The sequence below is a fragment of the Aspergillus eucalypticola genome (assembly GCF_003184535.1).
Source record: "Aspergillus eucalypticola CBS 122712 chromosome Unknown BO83scaffold_2, whole genome shotgun sequence".
NCBI classification, from domain to species: Eukaryota; Fungi; Ascomycota; class Eurotiomycetes; order Eurotiales; family Aspergillaceae; genus Aspergillus; species Aspergillus eucalypticola.
The window spans coordinates 334,727-362,645 of NW_020290276.1; the positions used below are offsets into that span (position 1 = coordinate 334,727).

General features: G+C 50.9%; 11 protein-coding genes and 1 non-coding gene across 12 annotated transcripts; 7 read left to right on the forward strand and 5 right to left on the reverse strand.

Annotated features, from left to right (window-relative positions):
- Window position 1: 1 nt before the first annotated feature.
- Window positions 2-2,239, reverse strand: BO83DRAFT_374419 (putative phenol 2-monooxygenase). The gene is made up of 5 exons (XM_025530197.1): window positions 1,706-2,239; window positions 770-1,657; window positions 540-714; window positions 377-493; window positions 2-326 (listed from the first exon to the last, which is right to left on the reverse strand). The coding sequence occupies exons 1-5, from the start codon at window positions 2,222-2,224 to the stop codon at window positions 217-219; spliced, it is 1,809 nt and encodes a 602-aa protein (XP_025392596.1). The 5' UTR covers window positions 2,225-2,239; the 3' UTR covers window positions 2-216.
- A 710-nt stretch (window positions 2,240-2,949) lies between these two features.
- sitA (TOR signaling pathway phosphatase SitA) lies at window positions 2,950-4,668 on the reverse strand. The gene is made up of 4 exons (XM_025530198.1): window positions 4,366-4,668; window positions 3,906-4,302; window positions 3,524-3,855; window positions 2,950-3,474 (listed from the first exon to the last, which is right to left on the reverse strand). The coding sequence occupies exons 1-4, from the start codon at window positions 4,517-4,519 to the stop codon at window positions 3,185-3,187; spliced, it is 1,173 nt and encodes a 390-aa protein (XP_025392597.1). The 5' UTR covers window positions 4,520-4,668; the 3' UTR covers window positions 2,950-3,184.
- Window positions 4,669-4,802: 134 nt separating this feature from the next.
- Window positions 4,803-6,767, forward strand: BO83DRAFT_352235 (putative nonsense-mediated mRNA decay protein Upf3). The gene is made up of 2 exons (XM_025528984.1): window positions 4,803-5,210; window positions 5,265-6,767. The coding sequence occupies exons 1-2, from the start codon at window positions 4,960-4,962 to the stop codon at window positions 6,751-6,753; spliced, it is 1,740 nt and encodes a 579-aa protein (XP_025392598.1). The 5' UTR covers window positions 4,803-4,959; the 3' UTR covers window positions 6,754-6,767.
- A 451-nt stretch (window positions 6,768-7,218) lies between these two features.
- On the reverse strand, window positions 7,219-8,262 carry BO83DRAFT_413554 (uncharacterized protein; the record flags this gene model as incomplete). The annotated part of the gene is made up of 1 exon (XM_025534497.1): window positions 7,219-8,262. Exon 1 carries the CDS (start codon window positions 8,224-8,226, stop codon window positions 7,219-7,221), a length of 1,008 nt encoding a protein of 335 aa, XP_025392599.1. The 5' UTR covers window positions 8,227-8,262.
- Window positions 8,263-11,586: 3,324 nt separating this feature from the next.
- Window positions 11,587-12,449, forward strand: BO83DRAFT_78892 (uncharacterized protein). The gene is made up of 2 exons (XM_025537612.1): window positions 11,587-12,381; window positions 12,433-12,449. Exon 1 carries the CDS (start codon window positions 11,798-11,800, stop codon window positions 12,377-12,379), a length of 582 nt encoding a protein of 193 aa, XP_025392600.1. The 5' UTR covers window positions 11,587-11,797; the 3' UTR covers window positions 12,380-12,381; window positions 12,433-12,449.
- Window positions 12,450-12,836: 387 nt separating this feature from the next.
- Window positions 12,837-15,343, forward strand: BO83DRAFT_374426 (Zn(II)2Cys6 transcription factor). Its single transcript, XM_025530199.1, has 2 exons — window positions 12,837-13,437; window positions 13,494-15,343. The coding sequence occupies exons 1-2, from the start codon at window positions 13,047-13,049 to the stop codon at window positions 15,194-15,196; spliced, it is 2,094 nt and encodes a 697-aa protein (XP_025392601.1). The 5' UTR covers window positions 12,837-13,046; the 3' UTR covers window positions 15,197-15,343.
- Window positions 15,344-15,768: 425 nt separating this feature from the next.
- Window positions 15,769-15,840, forward strand: BO83DRAFT_t24. The gene has a single exon. It is a non-coding gene; the product is annotated as a tRNA-Arg (tRNA).
- A 1,200-nt stretch (window positions 15,841-17,040) lies between these two features.
- On the forward strand, window positions 17,041-18,943 carry BO83DRAFT_303830 (cytochrome P450; the record flags this gene model as incomplete). Its single annotated transcript, XM_025527205.1, has 7 exons — window positions 17,041-17,233; window positions 17,287-17,416; window positions 17,470-17,664; window positions 17,720-17,871; window positions 17,923-18,170; window positions 18,219-18,490; window positions 18,547-18,943. The coding sequence occupies 7 exons, from the start codon at window positions 17,041-17,043 to the stop codon at window positions 18,941-18,943; spliced, it is 1,587 nt and encodes a 528-aa protein (XP_025392602.1).
- A 1,364-nt stretch (window positions 18,944-20,307) lies between these two features.
- BO83DRAFT_374431 (uncharacterized protein) lies at window positions 20,308-21,457 on the reverse strand. Its single transcript, XM_025530200.1, has 3 exons — window positions 20,609-21,457; window positions 20,499-20,556; window positions 20,308-20,444 (listed from the first exon to the last, which is right to left on the reverse strand). The coding sequence occupies exons 1-3, from the start codon at window positions 21,033-21,035 to the stop codon at window positions 20,414-20,416; spliced, it is 516 nt and encodes a 171-aa protein (XP_025392603.1). The 5' UTR covers window positions 21,036-21,457; the 3' UTR covers window positions 20,308-20,413.
- Window positions 21,458-21,703: 246 nt separating this feature from the next.
- Window positions 21,704-22,366, forward strand: BO83DRAFT_422699 (U4/U6-U5 snRNP complex subunit SNU23; the record flags this gene model as incomplete). Its single annotated transcript, XM_025535053.1, has 1 exon — window positions 21,704-22,366. The coding sequence occupies one exon, from the start codon at window positions 21,704-21,706 to the stop codon at window positions 22,364-22,366; it is 663 nt and encodes a 220-aa protein (XP_025392604.1).
- A 181-nt stretch (window positions 22,367-22,547) lies between these two features.
- Window positions 22,548-25,443, reverse strand: BO83DRAFT_352240 (chromosome segregation protein BIR1). Its single transcript, XM_025528985.1, has 4 exons — window positions 25,242-25,443; window positions 24,882-25,178; window positions 24,700-24,809; window positions 22,548-24,651 (listed from the first exon to the last, which is right to left on the reverse strand). Exons 1-4 carry the CDS (start codon window positions 25,377-25,379, stop codon window positions 22,704-22,706), a joined length of 2,493 nt encoding a protein of 830 aa, XP_025392605.1. The 5' UTR covers window positions 25,380-25,443; the 3' UTR covers window positions 22,548-22,703.
- A 227-nt stretch (window positions 25,444-25,670) lies between these two features.
- On the forward strand, window positions 25,671-27,749 carry BO83DRAFT_374433 (phosphatidate cytidylyltransferase). Its single transcript, XM_025530201.1, has 2 exons — window positions 25,671-25,903; window positions 25,977-27,749. The coding sequence occupies exons 1-2, from the start codon at window positions 25,889-25,891 to the stop codon at window positions 27,498-27,500; spliced, it is 1,539 nt and encodes a 512-aa protein (XP_025392606.1). The 5' UTR covers window positions 25,671-25,888; the 3' UTR covers window positions 27,501-27,749.
- Window positions 27,750-27,919: the final 170 nt, after the last annotated feature.

Genomic DNA, 27,919 nt, shown 5'->3' on the forward strand with positions numbered 1-27,919 from the left:
TTGATAATGAATAATGAAATTTAGAAGCTGTCTATGCTGTTTAGATATCGATGTGTCGTCATGCTGCTTAAATAGTTCGCCAAAGCATCTAGCTGATAAATCCAACCCCGCTTGGTGGCAGGTTACCCCTGCCTGTATCTCATTCTGCCTCGCTTCAACACGATAAGCATGCCGATTCTGAGGCTCATCAGAGCACGCGCGTTCTGCGTACAGCGGCTACAGCTTACTTCCCGTCAACGACTCCGACCTCTCCTGCGGGATCAGAAATCCCTCAAAGAATTGGCCGATTCGTCTATAGTCATCCAGACTGAACACAGCAGATACGTCTAAAGTTTGTCAGTAGATGATTCCAAGACCAGTGACGATGGAGGCTTACATTGATCTGGACGGACAATGACGATAGCACCCTTGTCAGGGATGATACCGAGGTGCTCGTAAAGGTGTCCATGACCTCTATTGTAGCTCTCGTCATCAAAGAATATTTTGTGAAGATCTACATCCCTGTTAGATGATTCTTTTTCCGAGGCCAGTAAACTCACCTCTGATATGGTTCTTCCCCGTGAATGGATAGAAGCTCTGCGGGATCTGCTCCAGCTCGACGCCATGCCGTTTACCATGTGCCACGAGAATTGGCTCGATAAGGCTGTCAGGTTCGCCACTTTTCGAGCGGAATTTCTGAAGAGGGCTGTCATCGGAGCCGAGATACTCTCCAACCTGTACTCGGTTAGTATACTACTTCATCCTGGCAAGGATTATCCTTCTAACGTACAGCTTGCAGTGCGGCCATATTCTGTGACACGCTGAGATCGCCCACAAACGCCATCACCCTCCAGCGGCCATCGGACTTGAGCGATGCAGCAAGCTGCAGCGGTTTGGCGTCACAGAATCGCACAACCTGCGCACTAGGCAACCTCATTCCCACCACGACGTTTGTGGCAAGTTCGGTCGACACGCCCGTATCAGAAGTAATAGGTGATTCATCATACTTGGCCGTCAAACCTGCAGTGTATTTCCCAGACTTGATAAATCCCTCTTGGAACTCCTGGGGCGTTGCACTCCCCTGAGAGGAGAACAACTTGGCGAAATACCGATCAAAATTAATCAAATCAATAGCCACCTTCTGCCGCTCAAGCACATACGTCTCCAGCAATGAGGGATGCGCCAACCCCTTTAGCACCGAAGCAAGCTTCCAGCCCATATTGTAACCATCTTGTAAGCTGACGTTCATGCCTTGGCCCGCCTTCGGCGAGTGCGTATGACAGGCATCGCCCGCAAGGAAGACACGGTAATCCTTGTGGAAGAAATCGGCATGGCGCTGCCCAATAGCGTAAGCAGACCACCAGACCGTCTCAACAAACTCAATCTGGTACGGACTAAAGATCCGTTTCGCGGCATTTTGCAGATCTTCCAATCTGACATCCTTCGCCTTAGTGCCAGTCGGAAGCTCAATGTAGAATCGGGTCAGATTGTAGCTGTCTCCTTCTCGGGGTATAATCAACAAATTGCCTGCCTTGGAGCGGATGCTGGATTTCTTCCGAATATCGGGGAAGTCCGTTCGTGGAACCATGTCCATGACACCCCAGACAGCATCGGTGCTATCTCCAATCATATTGTATCCTAGCGCTTTGCGCACCGTACTATGTGCACCATCACATGCCTTCAAGCATCAGCAATAACCCTCTCAAAAGCGAAAGAGATAACATACCAAAGCATACTTCGCCTCAAAACTCTCCACCTTCCCATCCTTCTCCGCCGTGACTTTAACCGGATAAGCTTCCGGCCCCGCCGAAAGCTGACTCTCATCAACCCGAACATCCTTGACAGTATACCCGTAATCGATCTCCTGGTTGTTATGTTTCTTCATCAGGTCAATGAGAAGCCCGTTGATGCGCGCCTGGTTCAGAATGACATGTGGCTGATGAGACAACCCGGGCTGCGTATCTGCTGTCTTGCCCGTGCGACGTATAACTCCGGAGCCACTATCATCGGCCCAAAACACGACCTCCACCACATGGTACGACTCGCGCAATAGCTCCTCGCCAATGCCGAAGCTCTCGAAGATTTCCACTGTACGGCATTGCACACCGTCTGCTTGGCCCATCGTCATGGGGCCATCCCGCCGCTCAAGCACTTTGCAGGTAATGCCATAGCGAGCCAACCAGGCGGCTGCGCAGAGACCTGCGGAGCCGCTGCCACAGATTAAGACGTCGACTTTTTGTGTCATGTTCTGGGTTGCCCTTTTTTGTGTTTAAATTTTGTCTATAAGAGGCAGTCAAAGGAGGTGAAGAGTGTCCTAAATATGATGAGTTGGAATGCGCCTGACCGGGCATACTTCAATTGCCTCCGGGATGGATTCCGAACTACCCCGGAATCGATCCCGGGGTCGGCACCTGCGCGGCATGTGTGTCCGTGCCTCGGGCACTGTCTGCACCAATGATCTTCAGTATATTCAGTAACCATCTTCTCCGCAATCCGGGGTCCGGAGATACCGGTGGCAGTACATTATACCGGCGTGCAACTGTGCAAGGTGGGTGTCTCAGAGATGAACAACTACATGCCTTTACCGGTGGAGTATATGACGCTAGGCCTAATTGGGGAAGGCACGCGAACGGTTGAGATGCCGAGACTCGCGGCTTTTATGAATATCACGATTCACTCTGGAGGTAGAAGCACGGCTTTGATTCGGGTGTTAGACCTAGGTCATTGTGTCAAAGCTATGTTAGCAAATGATCTTCGGTCATTTGTCGATGAAGCGCTACATCATGATCCTTCGGACTCTGTCCGAGCTTTTATTGTTCCATGACTTCTATGATACCTCTGGAAAGCAAAGATATGAAGTACGTTGTTGATTGCCAGAGAACCAATGGTGAGTTTCTAGACGGCCACCAACGTGTGGAAGGCGCTGGTTCAGCTACAATGAAAAGGAGCAATGTTCATAACAATCATCTGATTCGTCATAGTTCGACTAAACAAACCCTCTGGACCAAGCTGTACCAGTATGCATAAAGGTGCCCTCATTAACTGTGTCCCAAATCGTAATATATGATGCTCGTAACCCGTCTTCACTCACAGTGCGTAGGCGCCATCTGTATCCACTCCCAACGCCAGCGCCGGTGCAGTAAACGCCTCATGTCTTGCGAAATGCAAGCGGACGAGAGAATAAAAAGCGTATCCATGCGATATCTTACAGGAAGTACTCACTGCGGCCCGGCCGCGACGTCGGCACATGTCGTTGATCGTCACTGACCGCGCTGAAGAGCTTGAACGTCGGTTTTAGATCGTCGTCGATCTCACACACGGAGGCGAGGTTGCCGCATCGGTAGCAGTAGTTGGGAGCACTCCACACGGTGACCACGTTCTGGTTGGCGAAGTGATACTTGTAACCCTCGTTGACCAATTGATGGGCTCGGGCGATCAGAGTCAGGTCATTGACATGGCAGAACTCGTCTGCAACCTTGTCTCCGAACAGCCAGCCTAGAAGGGTCAGTAAAGAGAATAGCACATCTTGTGGACAAATACGTACCAGCTCCTCTGGGACTCACTGCCCATGTCTCCACATCATCGGGGTCAGACCAGACCAGGTCACAAAAAGCACCTTCGTGTGGAATCTCTTGGGCTCTCGCGACCACCCGCACTTGATCCAGTGTTCTAATCTCCGGGCTCAGTCCACCGTGCACACAGAGCACCCTACCGTCGATGATGGCGCCCAATGTCATAAAATCGAAAACCTGGCAGCAAGCCTTCCATACGGACGCATTGCCATACTTCTGAAAGCACTCCTCGTAGAAACCGTAGACTTGGGTGATCTGACGAGACTCGTGATTACCGCGGACCAGCGTAACACGATCAGGATACCTACATATACTGTTAGAATCGGTGCAGCCCTTCCAGTAAGTATAACTCACTTTGCCTTGAGACACAGCAGTAACGTGAGGGTCTCCAAACTGAAGTACCCTCTATCCACGTAGTCACCAAGGAATACAAAGTTTCGATTCAATGTAACCTCATTCGAGCCTGCGCTGGAAGACCGACCGCGCTGGCTGTTATTCGAGCCTGTCTCGTCTGCAAGGTCATCCGAGTTTCCGGAGTTCCTCAGTTTCTTGCGCAGCTTGGGATCGGTTATGGTGGAAGGGGGTTCGATGTCCTCCGAGGTGATAACAGAAGGCGACGTTTTTGGCGGCTCGACGTCAGGTTCATCTGGCATGCCTCCAGAGACCCGGAACAGCTCTAACAAGTCGTAGAATTGACCGTGAATGTCTCCACAGATGGTCACAGGTGTTGAGACCGGCTGAATGTTCGACTCTGGAAAATGCGACCCGTCAGTCTCTGGTGAATCGGTCGCCACCTGCTCGAACTAAAGCCCACCTTCCATCATAAACTCCTTGACGATCTCACAAAGCTGTTTCATATGGGACTCCGAGAGGTATTTGCAGTCCTTTGCGGCCTCCAGCCACTCATCAGGGCCGGCATTGCGCTTCAACTTGGCCGGTCCCGGCTGAGGGACCTTACTGTCCACCATGATGAACTTGTGCGTATGAGTGAACAAAGTGGGACCAGTGCAATTAAAGGCAGTAATTAAAGTAGAGTAATGAATAAACTAGTCTTTCCAAGGAAAGTCGCTCGTATACACCAGAGCACACGGGTTGCTTAGCGGGATGCGCGCCGGCGGTCTTTCCCCGCAGGGGATGTTGGCTTTGGGTCAGTGAAGATGCTCACGCCAATTCCCGGGATTGGTCACGTGGTGCGGGCGGAATCTCCTGCACGATAACAGCTTCATCACTCAATTCAGGCACAGCGCCACATGTGATTGCGGCTGCGGAGTGCCTATCTTTCTGCTTTCTTTTACCTTACACCGTACTATATATCTGTCATTTCAGTGCAACATCTCCCCCCTCTCCCTCAGCGATACTCGCATCCTCGAGTTGGGCCCGAAGTCCCAACACAATCAAAACATCGATCATGACGCAGATCCCTGCGGGCAAGTCTACAGGAGGTGTTCTTCAGATCCCCGCAGCTGCCACTCAGAAGAATGCCTCTGCGACACCAAAAAAGGCACCTAAGCCAGCTGCGCCCCGCTTGAAGCTCCTCGTCAGACGTCTCCCACCCGGACTAACACAAGCGGAATTCGAGACAGCGTTGGGCTCAGAATGGAGGGTTGGCGGTGGGAAGGTCGACTGGTTCCAATACAAGCCAGGAAAGGTCTCTAAAGAGTAAGCCAGCAACTTCATTCTGTGAAGGCTTTCCGCTAACAGTATGCTGTACAGTCCGGCCAAACCTTCTCGACCCTCGCGTGCGTATATCCATGTCATGTCCAGCGACCACACCATCCCGCTCTCGAACAAAGTCCGTCAAACATCCTTCATAGACGCCCGTAATACCTCGAACGACCCTGTCCTTCTGGGACCCCCGTCTCTGGAATTCGCACCTTATGCCAAGATTGCCGGAAATCGGTCGCGCAAAGATGCCCGTCAAGGAACCATCGATCAGGACCCCGAGTTTATCGCCTTCCTCGAGAGCCTCACGCAGCCACTTGCCAAACCGCCTCCTGTCGATTCTGGCGCTGATGGTGAGGATAAGAAGGAGACAGTGACAGTCACACCTTTGGTGCAATATATTCGAGAGAAGAAGGCCAACAAGGCAAAGGAATCCAGCAAATCTAAACACAAGTCGGACAAGGACTCCAAGGGGGAGAAGGTCCAGGCGAAGAAGCTGCTACAACGTCCTGACAGGGATACAAAGGACTCTGCTGCTTCAGAGAAACCAGAGAAGAAATCCAAGTCGGACAAGGCTACCAAGGAAGCTGTGAAGGCCGCAAACAAGCAGGCTGCTAGTGTTGCTGCCAAGCAAGCCGCAAAATCGTCACCAGCGCAGAACTCCCCCAAGGATACACCACAGACATCTACAGAGCGGAAGCGCGAACGTGGAAGTGTCGCGGCTGCTGCCAAGATCCTCCAGCGCGATCTTGGACTTGCTCCGTCTGGTCGCCGCAGGGGCAAAGCCGCTGCCACCGATGGAGATACGCCCAAGTCCGATCAGAGCGGTACTGCGACCCCGGATACAAACAAGAAGGAGACGCCGTCAAGGCCATCTAAGGGAGCGACTCGGGACAAGTCAAAGGGCAGCAACACACAACCACCCAGTGAGCCATCCGAAGCGAGCACTCCGGTCAGTACTACACCTAAGCCGGCAAAGTCTGGGAAGGGGAAGCAAGCATCGGCAGGACCGGCGGCGACCGCTACTCAAGCATTCCTCAAGCACGCCAATCCATCTCAGGGCGTTACCGAGCCGCTACTAGAAGCGGCATTCGCTCCGTTCGGAAAGGTTCTTAAAGTGGAAATCGATAAGAAAAAAGGATTCGGTTACATTGACTTTGCAGAACCCGACGGACTTCAAAAAGCCATCGCTGCTAGTCCAGTCACGGTCGCGCAGAGTCAAGTTGTCGTTTTAGAGAGAAAGGCCAACCCCGGTGGGGAGAAGGGCCGCGGCAAAGGCCGTGGTGAAGCCCAAGCATCCTCGGGAGGCGGTGGTGGTGGTGGTAACAATAGCCGGGGAAATAAGTCCAATGAAAGCGGCTCAGGGGGCACCTCGTCTCGCGGACCACGCGGAGGACGAGGGTCCAAGGGTAAAGGAGGCCCCAAGGGAGGCGGCGGCGGCGGCGGCGGCGGCGGCGGAGGAGGAGGAAACAGTGGTGGCAATGCCGGGGCTGCGAATGGGAATCACCCGGAGAGCAAGGGAAATTCCGATAGTAAATGAGCCGTTATGATGATACATGTAGTGATGATAATACCAGCAGTTTCCTCCATGAACAACCCATCTTTGATGATATAGCTATTGATATCCCACAGTAGATTAGCTTCGAATGATGAAACAGCACATACTAGACAACCACGGACATTGGATGTAAGTTCGCATCGGATCATCCCCGAGAATGAACTAGGGAATGAAAACCAAGCCTAATGCCAATGCATAATTGAATACTCCACACACACTATACAACTGTTCTTTTTATACTTTGGTCAAGGTACACCTGCAGGGGCATCTGTGGGGCCGAGAAACGGCGCCCCACTCTCTAGTATACTACTATGTATCCATCTAGATCACTTCATACAGTCAAACCTTCATCATCAGCATAATACCATAACCATCCTCAACCTTTTGAATTAAACATTACCTAGTATATCAAGTTATCAACAGCATACACACTACCCCTACAGCTTCCTACGGCACAACCCCCACCGTCCCCCTCTGAAACAGCCCAAAAGCCTTCAAATTCTCCTCCCACTCCACCCTCGCCTTCTCCAAAGCTCCCCTACCCCTACCCCTACTGCTACCCACCTCATCTCCCTCCTCCAACACCACCGACCTAACCAACCCACACTCAACCTCCACGACCGTCCCCCCGCCTCCCAACTCCCTCCTCAAATACCCCGGCCACTCCACCCCAAAAAACCCATAAATCCTCAACCTCCGCAACTGTCTCAACCTCGCCAACGCATGCACAAAGAGGATATTATCCCCGAGGCCTCTCGCCTCATCGCCAGGTTCCATGTGCGTGAGCCAGGGGATGTTCGTGTCCCATCCTATCTCGAGATATCTTAGACCGGTCGCGTGCTCGGAGAGGTTGTGGAGGAGAACGATCCACGACCAGATGGTGGAGCTGGAGTTACTCCAGGGAACGAAGATGTGGAGGGAGCGGAGGAGGGAGGTGTTGAGCGGTCCGATGGAAGTTATGTGGTGGTGGAGTTGGGTTGGGTGCGTTGTTGAGAAGGTGTTTTGGGTGTAGAGGATGGGGAGGGCTTCGGCGTGGATTTGTTTGCAGGTTAGGAGGATTGAGGGGTGGAGGTTGTTGGTTTTGTTGTGGTGGTGGTTGTGGTGGTGGGTGTAGAGGTGGATTGGGTTCAGGGTTGAGAGTTGTGGTCGGTTGTTGGCGGCGAAGAGGGTTCGGCGGTGGTGGGGGTTGTGGTGGTTGGTTAGGAGGTGAGTGTAGATGAGGAGACGGATTTCCGGGGGGAGAGTTAAGAAGAGGTTTGGTTTATGTGGTGGTGGTGGTGGTGGTAGTTCGGTTGGAGCTGGATATTCTAGGAGTATAGTAGATGAGTAGAGACTAGGGAGTGTTGTATTGAAAGTTGGCAGTTTACGTGTTAAGGAGGGTGGTGGAGGTGATGGAACAGGGTCATGGAAATTGTAGAAGGGTACTTTGGTGACATCTTCCACTGCGATGGCCATGACGGTGCTGTGCTGGCCTACATTGCGAGTTCCAACTGTCCTTATGATAGTTAGATAAATCCAGAATGTTGGGCCGGAGAATATCGGTGAGATTGAGCGCTATCACATGATAGATAGTACACCGGGTTTCCTGGAAAGGCTATATACGTTCGAAATATACTCTACCAAGTAAGTTCGGAAGAACGTACCGTATCATCGTTTCAACCGCCTGTCCTATGATGATGGCCAATAGCAGGCACTTACTTTATCTACGATATGATCATTGATGGAAAAGACCTCCGTCCTCTAAAAAGCTACAAATCCCGACTGCCGCAGACCGACATGGATTAGTACTACTACTCACCCAAATCCTCGCATGTTCGGCAATGCACTTCATCGCAAAACATGGTCGGAAAAATCTAGCGTGTCATAAAGCAGTGTAAAATCATAATTTTCATGATATTGCGAAGTTTAATTGTATTAGCCTAGGGTTTGCAGTGTAATTCTTTGATTATTGAATTCTCGTCGCCATCAGCGATACCGCATACTTCCCGGCGTATGGTCAGCAAAGCTTATTCTTCCTCGTATGTTCCAGAGCTTAACCGTTGGGTAGTGTTGAAAGTTCCCGGGCCATGGAGAAATTGTTCCCAGAATGGCAGCACCAAGAACAACCGGACAGGGTTATAACCAACCGTTGAGTCGCAAACCCATCATAAAACCTAGATTTGTCGAGCCATCAGCTTTAAAATCCACCTCCTCCAAGTCACGCAGGACTTTCTCAAAGAAATCGCCGGCGCCGCTAAGTTTCAGAATATGTGCAATGGCGCAGTGGACACGGAGAAGTCTGGGGTCTGGTGGCTCAATCCTCCCATTAGGACTAATGCTCAGAGTACGAGTGACGGGGAAGAGCGGGTCGCGCAGGAATGAAGTTTTAGACGAGTCGATCTTATATATCCTGGATGAAGAGATGCAGAAGCGCATGGGCCGTGTTTTTATTCTGTGGAGTTACTTGAAAAGCTGAAGAGGAATCCATAAGGTTCTCAATATGATTGATGTTGGCGTTAGGCCATGTTTATAGTTAAGATAGGTACTAGTACAGAACCAGTCACTAAGGGAATGGACCACTCGTCGTAAAAGACGGCCGTCACGTGGAGCAAGTGCAGGACTGGTCCAAAACTAGATCGATTCGTCTGTCCGCTTTCAACGTGCAATCGAGAGCGCTTAATCGTACTACTTCAGAGGGGATATTCGGGTGTACATATATCACTGCTACGAGCAAGAGTAGATATTGTTTAACGAATAATCGGATATTATTTGGCTATACTGATGACGCGAAAAAGACAAGATTGAGCAACTCCATATCCTCGTACACCAACATTAAAGTGTAAAAGAGGGGACACCTTTCAGACCTCCTCGACACCCACCAAGTCCGACCGACCGAAGTCAAGACATCATGACAAGGTAAAGATCATCACCACTCCCTGGACCATTGCACCGACACTCGAAACAAGTCTACCGAAATAGATTGTAACAGAGCGTGCAAATGCAAAGTCGAGTCGGAAGTAAAACGGCTTCACTTTAGGGCATCGAGGACATAGCAGTCATCAGCAAGGGTGGAGATTCTGTGGCTCTTTAGAAGAGCTCAGAGGTGGGACGTCTACTCTAAAGTGATTCTTTGAACTGTAGGCAGAAAGTGGTTAGCTGATGATTCTCCAAAGTTGCATTGTGGAAGGCCGAAAGGCTCTTCCCAATGTTAGGGGGGAGGGAGACTAACGTAGAGTCGCTTAGTTTTCTAAATGAATGGGGGCGAGCAGCCTTTTATATCTGCGCGGTGGACGCTCGCTTACGCTAGCCACTAGCGAGGTCATGTGTTTGGCCCGTTTTTGCTTGATGTGGGACTGGGTCGCCCAATCAGCGTCCGCGAAAACTCTTTCCTTCTACTGGCCAGACCGTCACTTGGGGGTAAAATTCGCGTGTTACTGCTTCATGAAGCTTCCATTGCCTGTTTCTCTGACTAACAATTATTGTTCTCGACTAACTTACTACGTAGTCAGTTCTAAACGGAACTTGCCTTCATGGTTGTGCCGCAGTAAAGCCGATGCATTTGGTGCCTGAGGACGGGAAGTATATCTATGAATTCGTTCGGCACAACCGCTTTCATAATTTATACTTTGTATACTATAGACTCCAACAACACCACAGATCTACAGCCTACTCCAAACCTCCCCATTTCCAAAAGAGTAACACTATAGCGATCTTTTCTGAGCGATACGCGATACGTGCCCTGGCTGCATCTGATTCAGCGCAAATTCCGGCCCGGGTCTCAGCTTGGAAATGTACTCCTATATGAGTCAATAAGGCGTTCATCCTGAGACGATGCTACCTCTGCGGACAAAAGACCAAGAAATTCGTCCACTCTACACATGTTGTATACAGGGTTGGAATCTGCTACCCGAAACAGTCTGTTTCAACTAGGTTGACTGCCGGCTACCCTGCCGGGTAGCTTAGTATGGCTCATTTTTCAGTCTACATGGTGTCTCGATGAACGTATCAGGATCGCACCCCCTACAGCCATGACCGTTTGAGATTGATAGCCACTTCACCCCCACATTCTGTCATGGTTATACTTCCGGCATGTGGTCCATCTTCCGGGCACCAGGGTCCTTGTGCTACAGGGTCTGCTTTTTGGAGAAATGATGTAACAAGTTCCGAGGGGTCATCGCTCGGCTATAGTTATCGGGAAATATTTGGTCAAGGATAAAGCATGCTAGCTGACAGCTCCTTGTCGCAGCTGCTTGCAGGCATTGCCTTGTATTACTGTGGATGAAGGTCCAGTGTGTATTCTTAGAACTACTCTAACCATAAGCTGCAGGAATTACCTTATAGCCTACGAGAACGATGAAGATTGGAAAAGACACATATTGTGATGAAAGTCTTACTCAGCACAACATGGAGACGTCCGGGGAAAAGTTACTTCCTTGGACTAACTAGAGAGTATCGACAGACTTACGCGGGTACGAGTTTCCGATGTAGGGTGAGGCTAACATCGTTATGTGTGCGAACTGCAATGGCAATACAATTCGAATTAGGCGTTTTAAAGCCCGTTTCACGATTGACTCCCCGGGGTGAACAAGGCACAGACATCTTCCTGTTCGTTCATCCATCATGATCGTCCCCGTTCCTGCTCCACCTTTACCCAAGAATCGGTCGACCAGGGTCCTAGTGATCAGCAGTCCCTGATGCTTATGTTTCCGTCGGGCTCCAGCGGCAAATCTTCCCACCAAAGAGAGCAAATCATCCAATGTTTCGACCAAAATTCGAGGCGGGTTGGAATTTTCCAGATCCCGACTGAACCTACAATCAACCAGGCGCTACATCACAGTGTTTCTAAGAGACTGAACAGGTGCATCATTGATAGGCTATCAATGTCTTCCGGATCCATGCCAGCCTTCACGGCCCGAGCAGCCAAAGGTATATAAACCTTGCCCTCTGAGTAGTTTCTATCATCATCAGCTTCACATCCCATCACATCTCAATTTCATACTCTCAAACTCTCAACATCTAAAAGCAAATCAGCTTTTCGACCAGCAAAATGAAGTTCACTGTCGGTTCTGCTATGGTGGCTACCACCTTCCTCTCCGCTGCGAACGCCGCTTTCCCCTCGATCCCCAACGTCCCCAAGACCTGCTTGGAGATCCCCCAGGTCATTGGCAACAAGCCTCTCCAGCTGCTCTCCTACTTCCACAAGGAGGTTTGTGAGAAGAACTGCACCGCCACCATCAACCAGCACAACCAGTACCTCCAGGAGTCGGTCTTCCCCCAGATCATGAAGGATCTGGACCAGAAGCTGGACGTGCCCGCCTCCGAGCAGGCCTCTTTTCAAAAGATCCAGACTCAGATCAATTCCGCCATCGAGAAGAACTGCAAGTCTGAAGGCGACAAGCCCCTGTGCAATGACCTCGAGGGGCTGGCCAGCTACGGCCGCTGCGCGCTCAATGCTAGCCAGCCCATCATCTTGAACAACATTGGCCAGCTCCAGGGCTCCATGAACATCACCGACGCCGACTGCACCAAGATCAAGCAGATCGACTCTGATGCGACTGTCTGGCAGAAGACCCTGCCCGGTTACATTGACAAGTTCGCTCAGGAGTGTGAGAGCGAGAAGTCGAACTAGAGGTAAGGCAGTTTGCCGATCCAATGCAAGCACTGCTAACTGTCATCATCAAGGTTCGCGAGACCAAATCTTCGGTGATAGGAGCTTGCTATGTCGCAGGGACGTATAGTGTTAGGAGATCGGGAATCTTTGGCTTTTTGGATTTAGTCTGAATGCTGTAGCAGCATCTGGGATGCTTGCCGTCGCTCCTTTGGACGCGTCGAATCGCAATGAGAAATGTCATTATGAGTGCCAGACATTGAAAGATTTCCGTCGGGTACTCTAGTTTAGATTGTGAAATGTGATATTTTTGTTTTTCTGTACTCCGTACCTGCAGTAAAATGTCGATCGTAATTTGCTGGTGCCTGGGTTGAACCCCTGGCGCTCACGTGCCTGAGGATCATCCGCGGCGGCTTCCGAACTGCTGCTTATCTCCATCCGATAACTTCATCCGATAGTGTTCCCTTACCAACATCATCAAAAAACAATCTCCACACTCTCTTTTCATTCCCCTTCAGACTGTCGTGGCACAATGCGGGGTGCTTCCAGTCTATCTCCTTGCAGAAAGCACCCTTGCCAGCCCCCGAACGAACCTCTCTGAGATTGGATCTACTTCACCGAACATCAGTGGCATCACGGGCACCCCAGACGGATCCACTGCGCATCTCAGCATGCCATTCTCGGTACCATGCCCCGCCCTAAAGTACACCCAGCCAACCGTCTAAGAGCCTACGAAGCTTGCAATGCATGCAGGTCAACGAAAAAGCGATGCAGTGGGACATTTCCATGCTCGAAGTGCATCAGACTCGGACGCGCCGATACATGCGTGCCCAGTCCACGTTCCGCTGCTCAACGGCCAACTGCAAACACCCGAATCTCCGGCAATAGCAATGTAAGCTATGATTCTGGGCGTCGACCAACCACAACTCTCAGTGCAGGTAGCTTGGCAGGTCGGGCAGATTCCGCTAGCTTCGAGGCTTCGGAGCCAAGTCGATCGACAGTAGATACTCAGCCTATGTCCCCAGAAACATTACACAGGACTCATCCACGGATGCTTCGCAATCTCCGTGGCGAACGAGGTAATAAAGCACTAATTGGACTATATCAAGTGCTGTGACTAATCCGCATTCGGCAGTCTATGTGGGAAAGGCTGCCTCCTTGTCCTTTCTGCAACTAGTTCGGGACACTGTATCACAGTATATTGGGCCATCGCAATTCTCGCACAATGTGAAAAGCGAAGATATGCTAGAGACGGAGACTCCGCATGGAACACCACCAACGCTAGAGAGCAGTCTGGACTCATATCAGCTACTCCAGTACTATCAAACATATAGCTCTGCTACGAGTGGCTTCATCTACGTCTTGTCAAGTGCGGAGGCTATGGAAGTTCTTGATGCTTTGGTTGAGCCCACCACACATCCAGACAGGACAGAAATGGCAGTTGCAGGTATGATAATTGCTATCGGGGCACAGGCCAGCAAACGCACTGTATCGACCGAGCAAGCCGAGCGCTATTTCTTCTCCCGTGCTCAACGCAGCGCCTTCGAGGGGATGCTGGAAAACCCCAGCTTGACTCTGATACGGTTATTCCTGTTGATGTCCTTCTATATGCTTGGTGCTTGTCGTCGGAATGCTGCCTTCATGTATCTTGGAGTGGCTGTCCGAGCTGCCGTGGCATTGGGTCTTCATCTTACCGAGCTCGCGGATGCCGTGCCTAGCCCTGAGCAACACCAGAGAGCAAGGGTGTGGATGAGTGTTTATAACCTGGACCTCCTAGTAAGCTCTATCCTTGGGAGACCAGCTGCGACCGCTGCTCTGCGTTCGGAAACAGAAGATGGTCCCATCCGTTACGCGCTCCTGGAGGGCCATATGTCGATGGGCTTGGTTGCCTCCTATGGGGTCTCGAGGATCTTGGAGGAGATTATCTCGTCTATGTACAGCAAGGACGGAGCCTCAGCTGAGCTCGCGGACTCGCTTTTAGCTAAACTCAAACAATGGAGCGATGAACTACCGGGGCCATTGGTGGAGCCTCCTAATCTTGACTTTGACGAACCCGCTGCGCGAGCCCACATCATCAACAATCTTCACGTTGCTTGCATTTACCATTTCGCTGTAATTACGGCGACGCGACCCTTCCTGGTGTCAGTATTGGGTGTGCGACTGGCGCGTTTGCACAATGACTCCACAGACGGCACATCAAGTGATTTGTTGCACGAAGATGCAGCACATTCCAATCTTGCAACTGCTTGCATCGATTCAGCCTTGTACATGATACAAACATGCTCCGAGGTGCATCGCTCTGGACTCATGCTAGGTAATATGTGCATACTGAAGGCTTTTGTATTTGCTGCCGCCTTGGTTCTCGGGTTCTCGATGTTCTCGCGAAAAGAGGCCGAGCCCTCACATGAGCAGGCTTACGGGGAAGCCCTGGAGATTCTTCGTGTGCTTTCGGAGCAGTCCGCCCAGGCAGGACATTACTATGAGATACTCAGTTGCCTGGGCAATGCTGTGGCTGAGCAGCGTCGACGACTTTTACAGCATTCCCGCCAGACTAAGGGACGATATGTCAGTAAGCTTTTTAGTCTGGATGATCGCAGGCCCTCGGTGGAGGTACAGGAAGGGCTAGACACGCCATTGTTAAATGGCGTTTCTGCTATATCCCCTGGGGCCGGCATCTCGGAACCATGGGCTGGAATCCAACGCTTGGGCTTTATGGACTCTTTGGAGATTGATGCAGCGTTATCTGGCCTAGACGGTATGCAGCTCCCGGTGTGGGATAGCTTTCCCTTTGTTGGCGAAGCTTTTCAGCTGCAGGGCAGAGCGGGCGATGTAACTTAATGTAGTATGAGGACGACTAATGCCGTAACTTATGATCTATTTGTGCATCATTTGGCAGGAGCGGGTATAGCGTTCCATGATTATTTATCAGTCGTGTAAAAGGTGTCCGACGTACAGACACCCCCGAGCCTTCGGACTCCTTTATTCCTAGTTTCTTTCTAATTGACTTACTACCTGGTGGTGTTGTGGTATTGAATAGATGCCTTGGCCTGTACTAGTAGTGTACGTCTTCCATGGGCACCATCAGTAGTCCGAAGGAACGAGAATCTGTGATATTCGAGAAAAACAAGGGAAATCATATTGCGATTATATATACCTTTTCACCCGCCACCTACAGTACCTATCCAATACTGACCACAACGACCGAATACTGCATAAAAGTACCAAGACAGGTCAAGATACATATGACCTAACATACTGCATGGCCGCAGTGACCCAAATAAAACCAAACTCGCATGTTTACCACGAGAATGGATTATTCAAAGATTCGATTCTTTTTGATGGTTCAAACTGTGGGGCAAGCGGCTGGCTAGCCTTATATTACAAATATTGTGCACTGTTCTTCAACAGCTGGCCTGCTGGCCCAATGGTAAGGCGCTTGACTACGGATCAAGAGATTGCAGGTTCGAGTCCTGCGTAGGTCATTTCTTTTTTTGCTTTTTGTTTAGCTTCCCACTCACTGTCTGCCATCTATAAACATCTCGGTCTCTCTCTACTCTTCACAACTCCACCAACCTGATGTCGCCGACCGTACCATCACCCTGTAAAAGTTCATTGCAGTCAAACGGTGCATGAGGTATCGGCGGGACTCGTGTCAATCCTGCATCCTGCACCAACTTTTTCTTTTCCCAGACCCTCCATATGCGCATGAGCTGCCAACTGACTCGTGAGAGTGACGCCTGACGAAGGTTGTCAATGTCCGTCCGTTAGCCACCCTCTGCATGCACCATGCTGCAGGATGCGAGCGAGACAAATAATGTGCCAATAAGATCCGTCCTTTCAATTCCGACCCCTCCCATAGGCTTCACGCGCTACAGTGAACTACTACTCTGTAAATTAGATGGTGGTTGGTGGCTGTCTGGTCTCCACCTTTGCAGCTCCAGCGGCCCGCCGAGCGGGTCGTAGATGCATCGGGTCTTACTATCAGGGAAGCCTGATTTGTCTGCACCTCTCCCTACAACAGCTGGGGAGTATGCTAATCCTCGCCGGTCTTCTTATTCCCCGCCCAATACTAGATGATGGCGTTGGTTAGCATACGACTGGCGAATAATTCTCCTACGACTGCAGCCACTCCCGTTGGTGCATGTAACCGGCGACGATTGAGGATGACGATGATGAGTTACAGTTGATGAAATTTCGCCTCGCTCCTAGGGGCTGAGAGAAATGCACCAAGAGTGCCACCGTCTCACCAGCCGTTACAGCAGATGCGCCGAGCAAGGCTATGGCATCGTGCATAGAAGTTCTAACGGCGACCGGCCTGGATCAGCTCGTCCTCACCTCCCTCCCCACGCCGATCACCGAGTCATGACCTTCATGGATGGCATTGATTCATCACGACAGACCATACCAGCCAATGTATACCCTGTCATGAATGGGGTCGTCGGCAACCGTGCAGCTAGTTGACGCTCAGCTATGCGTCTTCTATCATCTCCGATGCTCATACGGTTGAAATGAGGAGCACAAGTGTATGCACGACCCCCTCTCGACCCCGCAACATATGAAATGCAATACATCGTGTAGCGACAAGGGTGCGCCTGCACTCCATTTTTATGAGGGTATCCCCGTCCAGAGGACCCAGTTTTGCTGTTTCCATCAAGACCAGCACACCGACGGACCGCTAAATCATGTTCCTGCTAGTGAGAGCCATTGTTGGCCTGCTTGGCCTTGTCATTCTCAAGTCCTTCTTGACTCGCAAAAGGTTTCTGGCTCCACTCCCCCCGGGCCCGAAGCCAAAGCCGATCATCGGGAACCTGCTCGACCTACCAGCCAAGGGAGAAGCAGATTGGCTGCATTGGTACAAGCACAAGAAGACCTATGGTACGTATAGTACTGACGCCTATGTGCCTATTCACAGCTAATGATATCTGTAGGCCCCATCAGCTCGGTACAGGTCTTTGGAGAGACCCTAATAATCGTTAACGATGCCCGGATTGCAGTCGAATTGTTGGAGAAGCGTTCGGCCACACACTCAGATCGACCTAGCTTGACATTTATTGAAATGTTTGCAACCGCCGCCCCAAGACCCGGTTAATTCATTGCTAACAGGTGGCTAGGTGCGGATTTAAGGATTTGTTCAGTCTGAGGAACAACAACGACCCGCGTGTCCGGACTGAGCGGAAGCTATTCTATCAACAAATTGGTTCAAACAATTCTGTTGCGCGGTTCAATCATATCCAAGAGGCCGAAGTTGGTCGTACCCTGCTTCGAGTGCGTGATAACCCCGAAGGTCTGCAGGACCACATCCGGAAGTATGCCTGCCATATTAGGTCCTGGAAATGCACCAGCGCTAACGGTTATATAAAGGCAAGCAGCGGCAATCATCCTGAAGATAGCATATGGATACAGCGTTGTACCACATGGGGATGACCCACTGGTGGATCTCATAGCCCGGGCGATGGGAAATGTCGGCGCGGCCCTTGTTCCCGGGGTGTGGATAGTGGACTTTATTCCATTCTGTATGCACTGTAGCTCACCCAAAGGGAGAAATTGGCTGACCGGATGAATAGTGAGGCACCTCCCGGCCTGGTTCCCAGGTGCCGCTTTTGTACGCGTTGCAGAGACATTCAGAGAAAGCGCCCGGGCCTGGAACTGTCAACCGTACGAGTTTGTCCGGCATCAAATGTCGCAAAATAAGCACGCGCCATCCTATCTATCCGGTTTACTCGAGGCGAAGGGAGTTCCAGAGCCAGGTTCCTTTGATGAAATAGTCATGAAATGGTCTGCCGCGGTAATGTACGGTGGAGGATCCGATACGGTAAGTCTACCACTCTGAACTCCATAAACCGTATCTAATCATGAGCAGACCATATCCACCTTGGGCGGACTTTTCCTCGCGATGGTTCTCTACCCGGACGTACAGCGAAAGGCACAGGAAGAAATTGACCGAGTTGTGGGGACAGACCGTCTTCCCAGCTTCAGCGATCGCGAGAACCTGCCATATATCGACGCCATGGTCAAAGAGGCCCTCCGTTGGCATTCCGTGACCCCGATGGGGGTTGTACATAGCTCGTCGGAGGATGACATGTACGAAGGCTACTTTATCCCAAGGGGTTCCCAGATCCTGCCGAATCAATGGTGAGACGTAGCCTTTTTCCAGTCCATGTCGAAGTCTATTTCTAACATTTCTTCAGGGCCTTCACCCACGACCCAGATGTTTACCCCGATCCTATGACCTTTAAGCCAGAACGGTTCTTAGCAACTGAGAACCACGCTCCCGAACGCGACCCCCATCTTCTCGCCTTCGGATTCGGCCGTCGCATCTGTCCCGGCCGCACACTGGCAGATTCCAACATCTACCTGAGCATTGCGCAGTCGCTGGCCGTATATAGTTTCACCAAGCCCGTCAAGAATGGCAAGGAAGTGGATGTAGAGCCGAAATTCTTGCCAGGGGTGATCAGTCACGTGGCGCCGTTCGAGGTGGGCATTAAGCCCAGGAGTAAGCAGCACGAGGCGCTGCTGAAGGAGTTGGAGATCAAGTATCCTTGGGAAGAGGGTCACGCGGCAGAACTCAGTCAGGTGAAGTTTTGAACAGATGAGTTCCTTGCATGTGCTGATCGATAATGTTTGTCAGATCATGCATGATTTAATTGCAGAGTAGTAGTTGGGAGGGCATCTCCCGTTGGGCAGAATGATGAATTTAGTTTGTCAGATGTTACCAACAACTTAGTTATCACGGGTAGACCGAAATTAGGCAGACAAGTCAAAACCACCCAGTTAGTTTAGGTAACCGTGACACCAACACCAACAAACCCCCATCAATCAAGTCACTGTAGAATCAGCGTGACAACTATCTGAATCATCCAGCCCCATTCTTGAGCCTTAACCAATAGTGAAATGAGGCAAAGGAGATGAAACATAATAACCGGCCCAGCCACTTATAACTATACCTAATAGACAAGGTTGATCTACATACCACACTTATTGATACTTATACTGGTTACCCCCGCAATTTCGCCACTCACTCAACTGTCAACCACCAACTCTAACTAACCCAACATTCCTTACTACCTATCACTTACCTATCCACCACTACCACAACTATACTATACTATACTATACTACAATTACATCCACATCTACATCTCCATCTAGAACCACACCATACCGAACACAATAACCATGACATTCCAACTCCCATCCCCACCACCCTCACCATCACCAAGTCCCACCTCAACATCAACATCACGATCAAACTCAGACTCAGGATCAATAACCCTCCCCCGCTCACAACAAAGCATCGAAACCGATCTTGCAACACTCGAAGCCATGATCGAGGAACTGGGCGAAGCAGGGCGGAGGGGAAGGATTGGTGGAACTGGAACTGGAGCTGGAACTGGGAGAGGACGGAGGAGGACGAGGACGAGATGTGTGGAGAGGGTGGAAGATGTGAGTGGGGCGATGAGGGTTTGTTGTACGATTGGGGGTTGAATTACCTGGTCTGGTCTGGTCTGTTTTCATTTGTAATGTGGGTTGGGGATGGAGCGATGGGGTTGCGCGGTGTTGGGTGGTTATTCATTGTGGGTTTTAGGGAGTTTGTGATTGGGATTCTTTGGGAATTTTGGGGGATGGTGTTGATGATGGATATGTATATGGCTATGAAGCTGGCTGTTTAGCGTAAATTTGCTTTGGGGGTTTTGGGTTTGGTTTTGATTGAGGATAGAAGGGTGGCGAATCTGCTGCTGCTTGCTTTGAATCATAGCTATGGTGTTTGGATTGCTTGTTATCGAATCATTCTCGATCATAGATCTTTTATGGTATGGGTTGATGGTAAATGTGAATCATGGTATATTGCTCTCAGATTACTAGATATTATCATATGGATGATCTAGATATCCATTTGTAGATGTGTGTTCGTGTCGTCGTATGAACCTAAATGTCGTGGCAGTGCATCGTACATGTAGCAGCCAGCTGCTACTGACATAGTTTCGCATCAAGTATCCAAATCAGTTGCATCATGTTGTGCAACTGAAGAGCGATGGGCGTGTAAAATGGCTGCCGTTATACTGTCACCATCGCACCATTCAATAGCCTGACAGAGTTAATTTGGCTCAAGCTCATTCTTATACCGATGAGAAACACACACCTTGCACTCATATTCCAAAGCAAAAAGACACAGAGAAAGATAAGCCCATGAATCAAAGCTGCACACACGTTAGCTCATCTCGCAAGCATTGAATTGAGATGCAAACCAACCTTCATGTCCAAAAGATCTAATCATCTCCCAACGACCACGTTTCTTCATCCACAATGGAATCAGATCCTTCTGACATGTCCTCCCCTCAATGACCAGACACCCACCCGGCTGTGCCCTGCACTCCAGATGCCGTCTTCTGCGCTCCATGATCATTCGAATTGTCTTATTGCAGAACGCCTCGTCTGTCCGGAACGAGCATTTCTCCATGGGACAATCGAGTTTCTGCGAAAAGCGCTCGACAAACCAGTCGACTTTGAGGTGCACCCCGGTGTAGACGAGAGAGTAGAAGTGACGAGAGGTGTGTTTCAATGCTAGTGCATCTGGGTATGGGAGAAATGTAGAGATGTGTAGATGAAGTTCTGTGGGGAGGTCCATCAAATTGAGGGAAGGAATAGCTGGGGTTTCTTGGAGTGATGATGAGTCCATTGTGTGTGTGTTGATTGTTTGTGTGGAGGGTAGTGTGATGTGGAGATGTAAGATGGAAGAAGCAGATGTAGTCTATGAAGATATGATATGTAGCCAAGCTGTGAATGCTGAATGAATATCGACCTATTGTTTGGATGCTCTAGACACCTTAATATCATCCGATATTTGGTTGCCTTGGGGAATTATTGAGGCAGCTTAATTGTTGCCTAGGTGCCGAAAATATGATGCCTGATTGTGGCTATACGAGACTAGGCGGCAAAGAATTGAGCTGCTTCAAGCAAGCATTCGGAAGGTTAGATGAGTAGTGTGGAGATAGGAAGTAGGCCGAGAGCGACTGTCCTGAATTCCCAATCCATCAAGTACTTCTTAAAATAAGAAGTCTAGACTTCGAGTGGACAGTACCAAGACACACCAAGATTAAGCAGAGATGGGTAAGGGGAACAACAACAATAACCAAGAGTAAGATCCGGGGATGTCCTGCAGATCCGCCCACCCCGCTTTCCCCACCGCCTGCCATTTCTGCCGGCAAGCTTCTTTTCGCCTCCGATAACCATCGACATCAACTAAATATCAAGCTACCAACTCCAATCAATCAACACATACACACACTCCAGCACCAAATCACATCTCCTATAAACAGTACCTGAAAGGGTACTCTCACAACCACAATGAGCACCAACAACAAGCAATCCTCCTCCGCCTACGGCACGCCCTCCTCAGACACGGCCTTCCGCAAAACCTGGGACCGTGAAGAATACGCCAAAAAAGCCGCCGACGACGAAGCCAAGCGCAAAGAAGAATCCAAAGCGCGATATGAGGCCAAACTACTAGGCAAGAAATGGCACGCGCCGGTCGATTACAGCCAACTGGAAGCCACGACATCGCGCAAAGAGCGACTCGATGTCGCCTCGATGGTTGGCAAGACGACCATTGTTGCGTCGGGATCAGCGATCGGAAAGAGAGGTCGGGGTGCGGGTTTCTACTGCTCGGACTGTGATTTGACGTTCAAGGATAACTTGCAGCTTGTGGAGCATTTGAATAGCAAGCAGCATTTGATTGCGACGGGACAGAGCGGGGAGGTGACGAGGGCTACGGTGGAGGATGTGCGGGAGCGGTTGAGGATGCTGGCGTATCGGAAGCGGGTGCGCGAGGAGGAAGAGAGACGGGCTTGGCAGTTGGATCTTGGGGAGAGGCTGAAGGAGCGGGAGGAGCAGGATGCTAAGGAGCGGGAGGAGAAGAGGAGAAAGAGGAATGAGAAGCGTCGTAAGGGAGGCGATGGAATTAAGCAAGAGGATGAGAGCTGGGAGGGCAGGTTGGGGATTATTGCATAAGCTCGTGTGGTTGAGCTTGGGCGTGTGCATGGTCTGTTTTTGGAAATCGTGGTCATAGATGGGATGGTTTATCAGGGCTAAAAGCTGCAGTATACCCATGGCGTTTGGAGCTTGAGCATTTAATATTCGCAGACTTTCGTTTTATCCAAACACGGAAAATATCATTGTCGCATCACAAAGCGCAGAAATCCCATAAGCATATACCGACTGCACCGTTATCGACAGAGCCTGCGGCGAAAATATTGTACCACCGAAAAAACAAGATGAACCCAAGTACCTATCCAATGCCCATTACCCGACCCGCTTACTCCTAACCGACAATATCCAAGTGACCCGCTCAATCTATGCATTCTATGCCTTCCAAGACCCGCATAGCTCGAGCACCCTCTCGTTCGAACTGGCTGACTAGCCTCTCGCACTCCTGCTTGAGTTTCTCCTCTCCGTTCTTTGCGTTCCACTTGATCCATTCTTCGACGGTCATCTTCTTCTCAGGGCTTGTCAAGTCACCTTTGACGCTATGTAAACCGCCAAAGTCGATGTTCTCTTTGTTACCTCCACCCAAGATAATTCCATCAATGTCAATGGGAGTCCACGGATGGGATGTCTTCAGGGAATTTACATTCGCCCCTCGCTTGGAGGGGGAAGGAGTGCTGGCCGCAAGTGGAATCCGAACCTGCTTGGAAGGTGACGCTACTGGCGCCCGGTTTACAGACGGTTTCAAAGACGGTGGCTGATTTTCGGCGTCAGATGATTGCGGCGACAGTGACAGAGTGCTCTTGGAAGGCGAGGGAAGAGGCGACACGGTAGCTGGCTCAGGTCGTTCTCCCGGTTGATGCTCATCTTCCGGCGCTGGGTCGACGTGGGAGTTTCGAGATTCTGCTAGTGATCTGGCATATTGCTTTTCCCTGGGAATGTCGCTGTATCTCTCCACCGTCTTTGGAGGAACCCTCGAGGATCTGCGTCGAGCAGATGGCTGATCTGGGGTCTGACTTTGAGGCTTTCCTTGCTCAGGTTGTTGCGGGGTGTCAGGCTGTTGTTCTGGCTCGTCCGTCGCCTTGTTCTCAGCCTTGGCGTGGCTCTCGTCGTGGTCTAGTACTACATCAACCTTCTGCTCTGCTTGTTTGGAAGCTCGCTGCTTCTCCGCCGAAGCCTTTTTCTTCGTCTTCTTAGATTCCTTGTCATTCTGAGCTGCACCGACGCCCTGCTCTGAGTTTCTTGCTGGAATTTCTACAGAAACGAATGACTCATGTTCCTTCGAGTCGGCCCCAGCGTTAGTCGTAGGTTCAGGCTCTGGCTGTGTAAGGGGCTGGGGAGACTCTTGGTCATGGCTGCTTTGCCGAAGCTTATCGGAGACTCTTGCACTCTGCCGTCTGCTTGTGCGGCGGGTCTGCTCAACCTCTTCGACTGGTGATTCCGGTTCTGGTTCTGGAGCTTTCTCAGGCTCTGGAACCTCCTCCCGTGACTCCGGTTCTGTGCGCTGCGCTACCACTTCATTCGACGGCTCCGGATCCGCCTTGGTCTTCTTTTTCGATTTAGACTTGGACTTTTTCAACGGCTTAGGCTGGGGCTCCTCGCTTGGCTCGTCAACAGGCTTCTCCAGATCTTGATCGACATCCATTGCGATTGCTGCTTCGTGCTCATGGTTGGGAGGAATCTCCGATGCAGCTCTCGACACGACTGAATCTGTGGAGACCTTCCGGCTCTTGGATGTCGTTTTCTTCTTTGTTCCACGACTCTTCTTTGGCTTCTCGTCTTCGACAGGAGGGTCGTCTACATGTATATCTTCCTTGACGGCCTCCAGACTGCTGTCGTATTCCTGCTGTGTGCTATTGCGTGACTTGGTGGCTCTCTTTTTGGCAGGTCGTTCAGGCTTTTCCACCGTCTCTGAGTCGACAAGTTCGGCATCATCCTTGAGTTCGTCACTAGTTCTCTTCTTTCCCCTGGTGCGTTTCGTCTTTTTGGGTTCAGGCTGGCTGTAATCCGTGGTATCGATATCCATCTGACTGTCAGCGTCCACCACTTCCTCCTTCTTTGACTTGGTCTTCGATTTGGATTTGGAAGATTTCTTCGAGGATTTTGTTTTTGTAGTTGATTGGGACAGAGTACTCTGGTCTACCGGGTCGTCTAGCTCAGACACTGGCGCTTCCGATGCGGTGGATTGTGTAGATAGACGGGAAGCCTTCGAAACACGGGACTTTTTGGACCGGGAGCCTTTTCCTTTCTTTCCAGAGGGTTTGGCAAAGACAAAGAAGGAGCAATCTGACGAGCGACGGTAATGTTCATCACTGATCTAGTGAGCGATAGCCAGGAAGGAAGGAGCAACACAAACTCACAATGGATCATCCTTGGGTTCCCAGCCATCCAGAGACAGTTTACAGTACGGGCAGGTGGCCAAGTCGTTGCTTTCCTCGTTCGGACAGAAATACCATCCACCTTCCACCATCTGTAATGCATTGCCAATTAGACTCCCAGAATGGAACCGGCACAGCAGGTACAGCAGCAACACTCAACATACCTTATCGGATTGGCAGTACCAGCCTCGCTTTCCGTCATGTGGCCATGACTCGCCAAATGTGGCTTGTCTGGCTTGCGCTATCCGCTCGCTCGTGGGATCTTCAATCTCCGCAGGATTGGAACTGTGCTGTTGAATATCCATCATGATAGCCCAGCCACAGTCCCGCGTATGCTTGAGATGCTCTGTAATGGGGTTGTCGTCTTCCTCCCAACCATCTAGTGCTCTGCGGCACAGGAAACATGTTGTGTTATCGGGGTTTGTTTCGTAAGGGTTATAGAAGAAACCTGCATGCGCAAGCTATGACCGTGTGACATATCAGCAAGTGTGAATTTCCTCAAGGTGCAGATGCCAACACCGTACCTCAGCGGGAGATGGCCGGCTATGCGGCCAAGCGATCGGTTTCGCAGACTTCGCGCTGGATGACCTCCGTTTCTCGGGATACAACACCCGATCGAAACTGGCGAGGCGAGCTGCAAAGGTCTCCATTTCCTGGGCCATTGCTGCGAGAGATTCAGGACATGGGGATTGGTGAAATTGGGGGTAAAATCGAGCTGTTATCGACTAAAGCGCGAGAGTTGTTGTTCGAGGCCTGCGCCCGCCGTCCCAGCTCTTGTTTACGGCGTTGTTTGGGTCTCCGAAACGCGCCGCGGAGGAGCGACCCCACGTGACCTGCGAGATGTGGCTTGACTGTTTTTGGGAGTGTCTGGGGTCGGGATCGTGGCGAAGTCGGGCACTTTCCTCATCCGGGCTGCAATCGAACAGGCCGAGAACACCTGCCGAAGAGTACGTCAGACCCTCATTATTCTCATTATTGTGAACATTTGTTGTCCTCCTTTCCCCCCCAGATCTACTCTCCACTCTTCCTCGCCTTCTATTGACCTTCCTCCCAATCTGTATCGATTTGGAAGTATGGTCTGAGGCGGTCATTCTCAGATGGTTCTTGATTTGATTTCTAATTACAGCCCTCGCTGTGCTCAACTTTCCCTTCCCTTGGTGGAATCGCGACAATGCGCCAAGCTACTGTAAGAGGAGACACCGGGATGCCTGAACCCTCGGAGTGCATCACCCGTTAGAGGCTAACAATCACCTTGCTAGACTTTCCTTTTGAACACGAACTCAGGTTATGTGCGCCTGCGTTCGATCAACCCGTCTCTCCCGCGGCATGCGCGTATCCCGGGTTCTTTTCGCTCCTTCTCGGTTGACCCCTACTCGACTTCATCATCTCATGGCATCTCATCCCCTTCGAACCGATCCTCTTCCCCTGGTGTCATAACCTCGCAGTCCACCTCTACTGACCGTGGACTCCTGCTGCCCTCGTCTTCAGCCTCCTTCTCTACCTCCTCACAGCGGTCGGATCCCGGCGACTGGGATGCGAATCCGGACCTATCGATCTCGGCGTTTTCGGAGCTACCTTCGAAAGACTTCGGGGTCAACCAGCATATGGTAATCAACCAGGAGTTCAAAGAAGCCTTGCGTCAGATTCTTTGGCAGTTCCGAGCCCCAATTCGATATGCGTTTGCCTATGGATCCGGTGTCTTCCAACAGACAGGCAGTGCGCCTGGCTCCAGCCAATGCCACCCGTCGGCCCCAGCAGCCATCAAGAACATGCAACAGGGGCAAGGGAAAATGATTGACTTTATTTTTGGAGTATCATACTCCCAACATTGGCACTCCTTGAATCTGAGCCAGCACCGAGACCATTACTCTGGCCTGGGCTCCTTGGGCTCTTATATGGTATCCCAAGTGCAGGATCGTATTGGCGCCGGCGTCTACTTCAACCCTTACATAACCGTCAATGGCACACTGATCAAATATGGGGTTGTGAACCTTGATACACTATGCCGGGATCTCAGCCAATGGGATACCTTGTATCTTGCTGGACGGCTGCAAAAGCCGGTCAAGATCTTGCGTGACCACCCGAAGGTGCGACTGGCGAATCAAATGAATTTGCTATCCGCCGTCCGAGTAGCTCTACTGCTGCTTCCGGCTGAATTTACCGAGTTTCAACTGTACAGTACCATTGCAAGCATGAGCTACATGGGTGATCTGCGCATGGCACTGCCAGCGGAAGATCCCCGCAAGGTGAACAACATCGTGTCGTCACAGATGGCTAACTTCCGGCGACTATACGCGCCCCTAATAGAGAACTTGCCCAATGTCACGTTCAACGACAGGCGTTGCACGGAGGGCGATTGGATTGACGATCCCGAAGCCAACGTGCGCCTCACTCAGGACATGGATCCGGTCAAGCGTGGTAACATGGTTCGCCGTCTGCCCGACTCCTTCCGTGAGAAGCTCTACTTCCAGTACCAGACCCGTTATCAAATCCCTCGGGTCGAGTTCGACCAGATGATGAAGGAGAGCAACAACAACGACTCCGACTTAGTGCGTCGGAGGCAAGGAGGTCCATTCGAACAGCGGATCGCCGATGACAAGAACCTCACGAAAGAAGTACAGACTACCATTGCAAAGACCATCCGCTGGCCCAGTACGGTGCAATCGGCGAAGGGTCTCCTGACCTCGGGAGTCAGCCGAACCTGGCGATACTTGCGCGAGAAGCAAGATAAATACAAGAAGTCTGGCCAAAAGGCCAAGACTTCCGATGCAGCTGAAGAATAGAAACTTATGACTAAAGCATGATTGCCCGCTCGATCCTGAAGGGATTTGGGCAACCCTAGATGACATTTGTCTGAAGGCATTTGAGGCGTTGTTGCTTGTACGGCATTGGTAGTCATGTGTGTATCTAGTATATCATCTTGAGAGTCCTATTCGATCCAAAAATCAAGGACTGCCGACAGTATATAGAAGGCCTGAAGCATTACATAAGAGAAAAAGATAGATAGATGAATAACAAACTGTACAATAGTGGGATTGAGACTTGTCCGTTTTTATCTATTGTTTTACTCTGAACAATTGTCGCAGTACCTGGAGCGACCCTCCCGCCGACACCGGGAGTTCCGCCGATCAACTTCCCCGCCACCGGTGACTCCCCTCCCCGCCTGGCCATTCTTTCTTCCTCTCCCCACCACCATACTCTC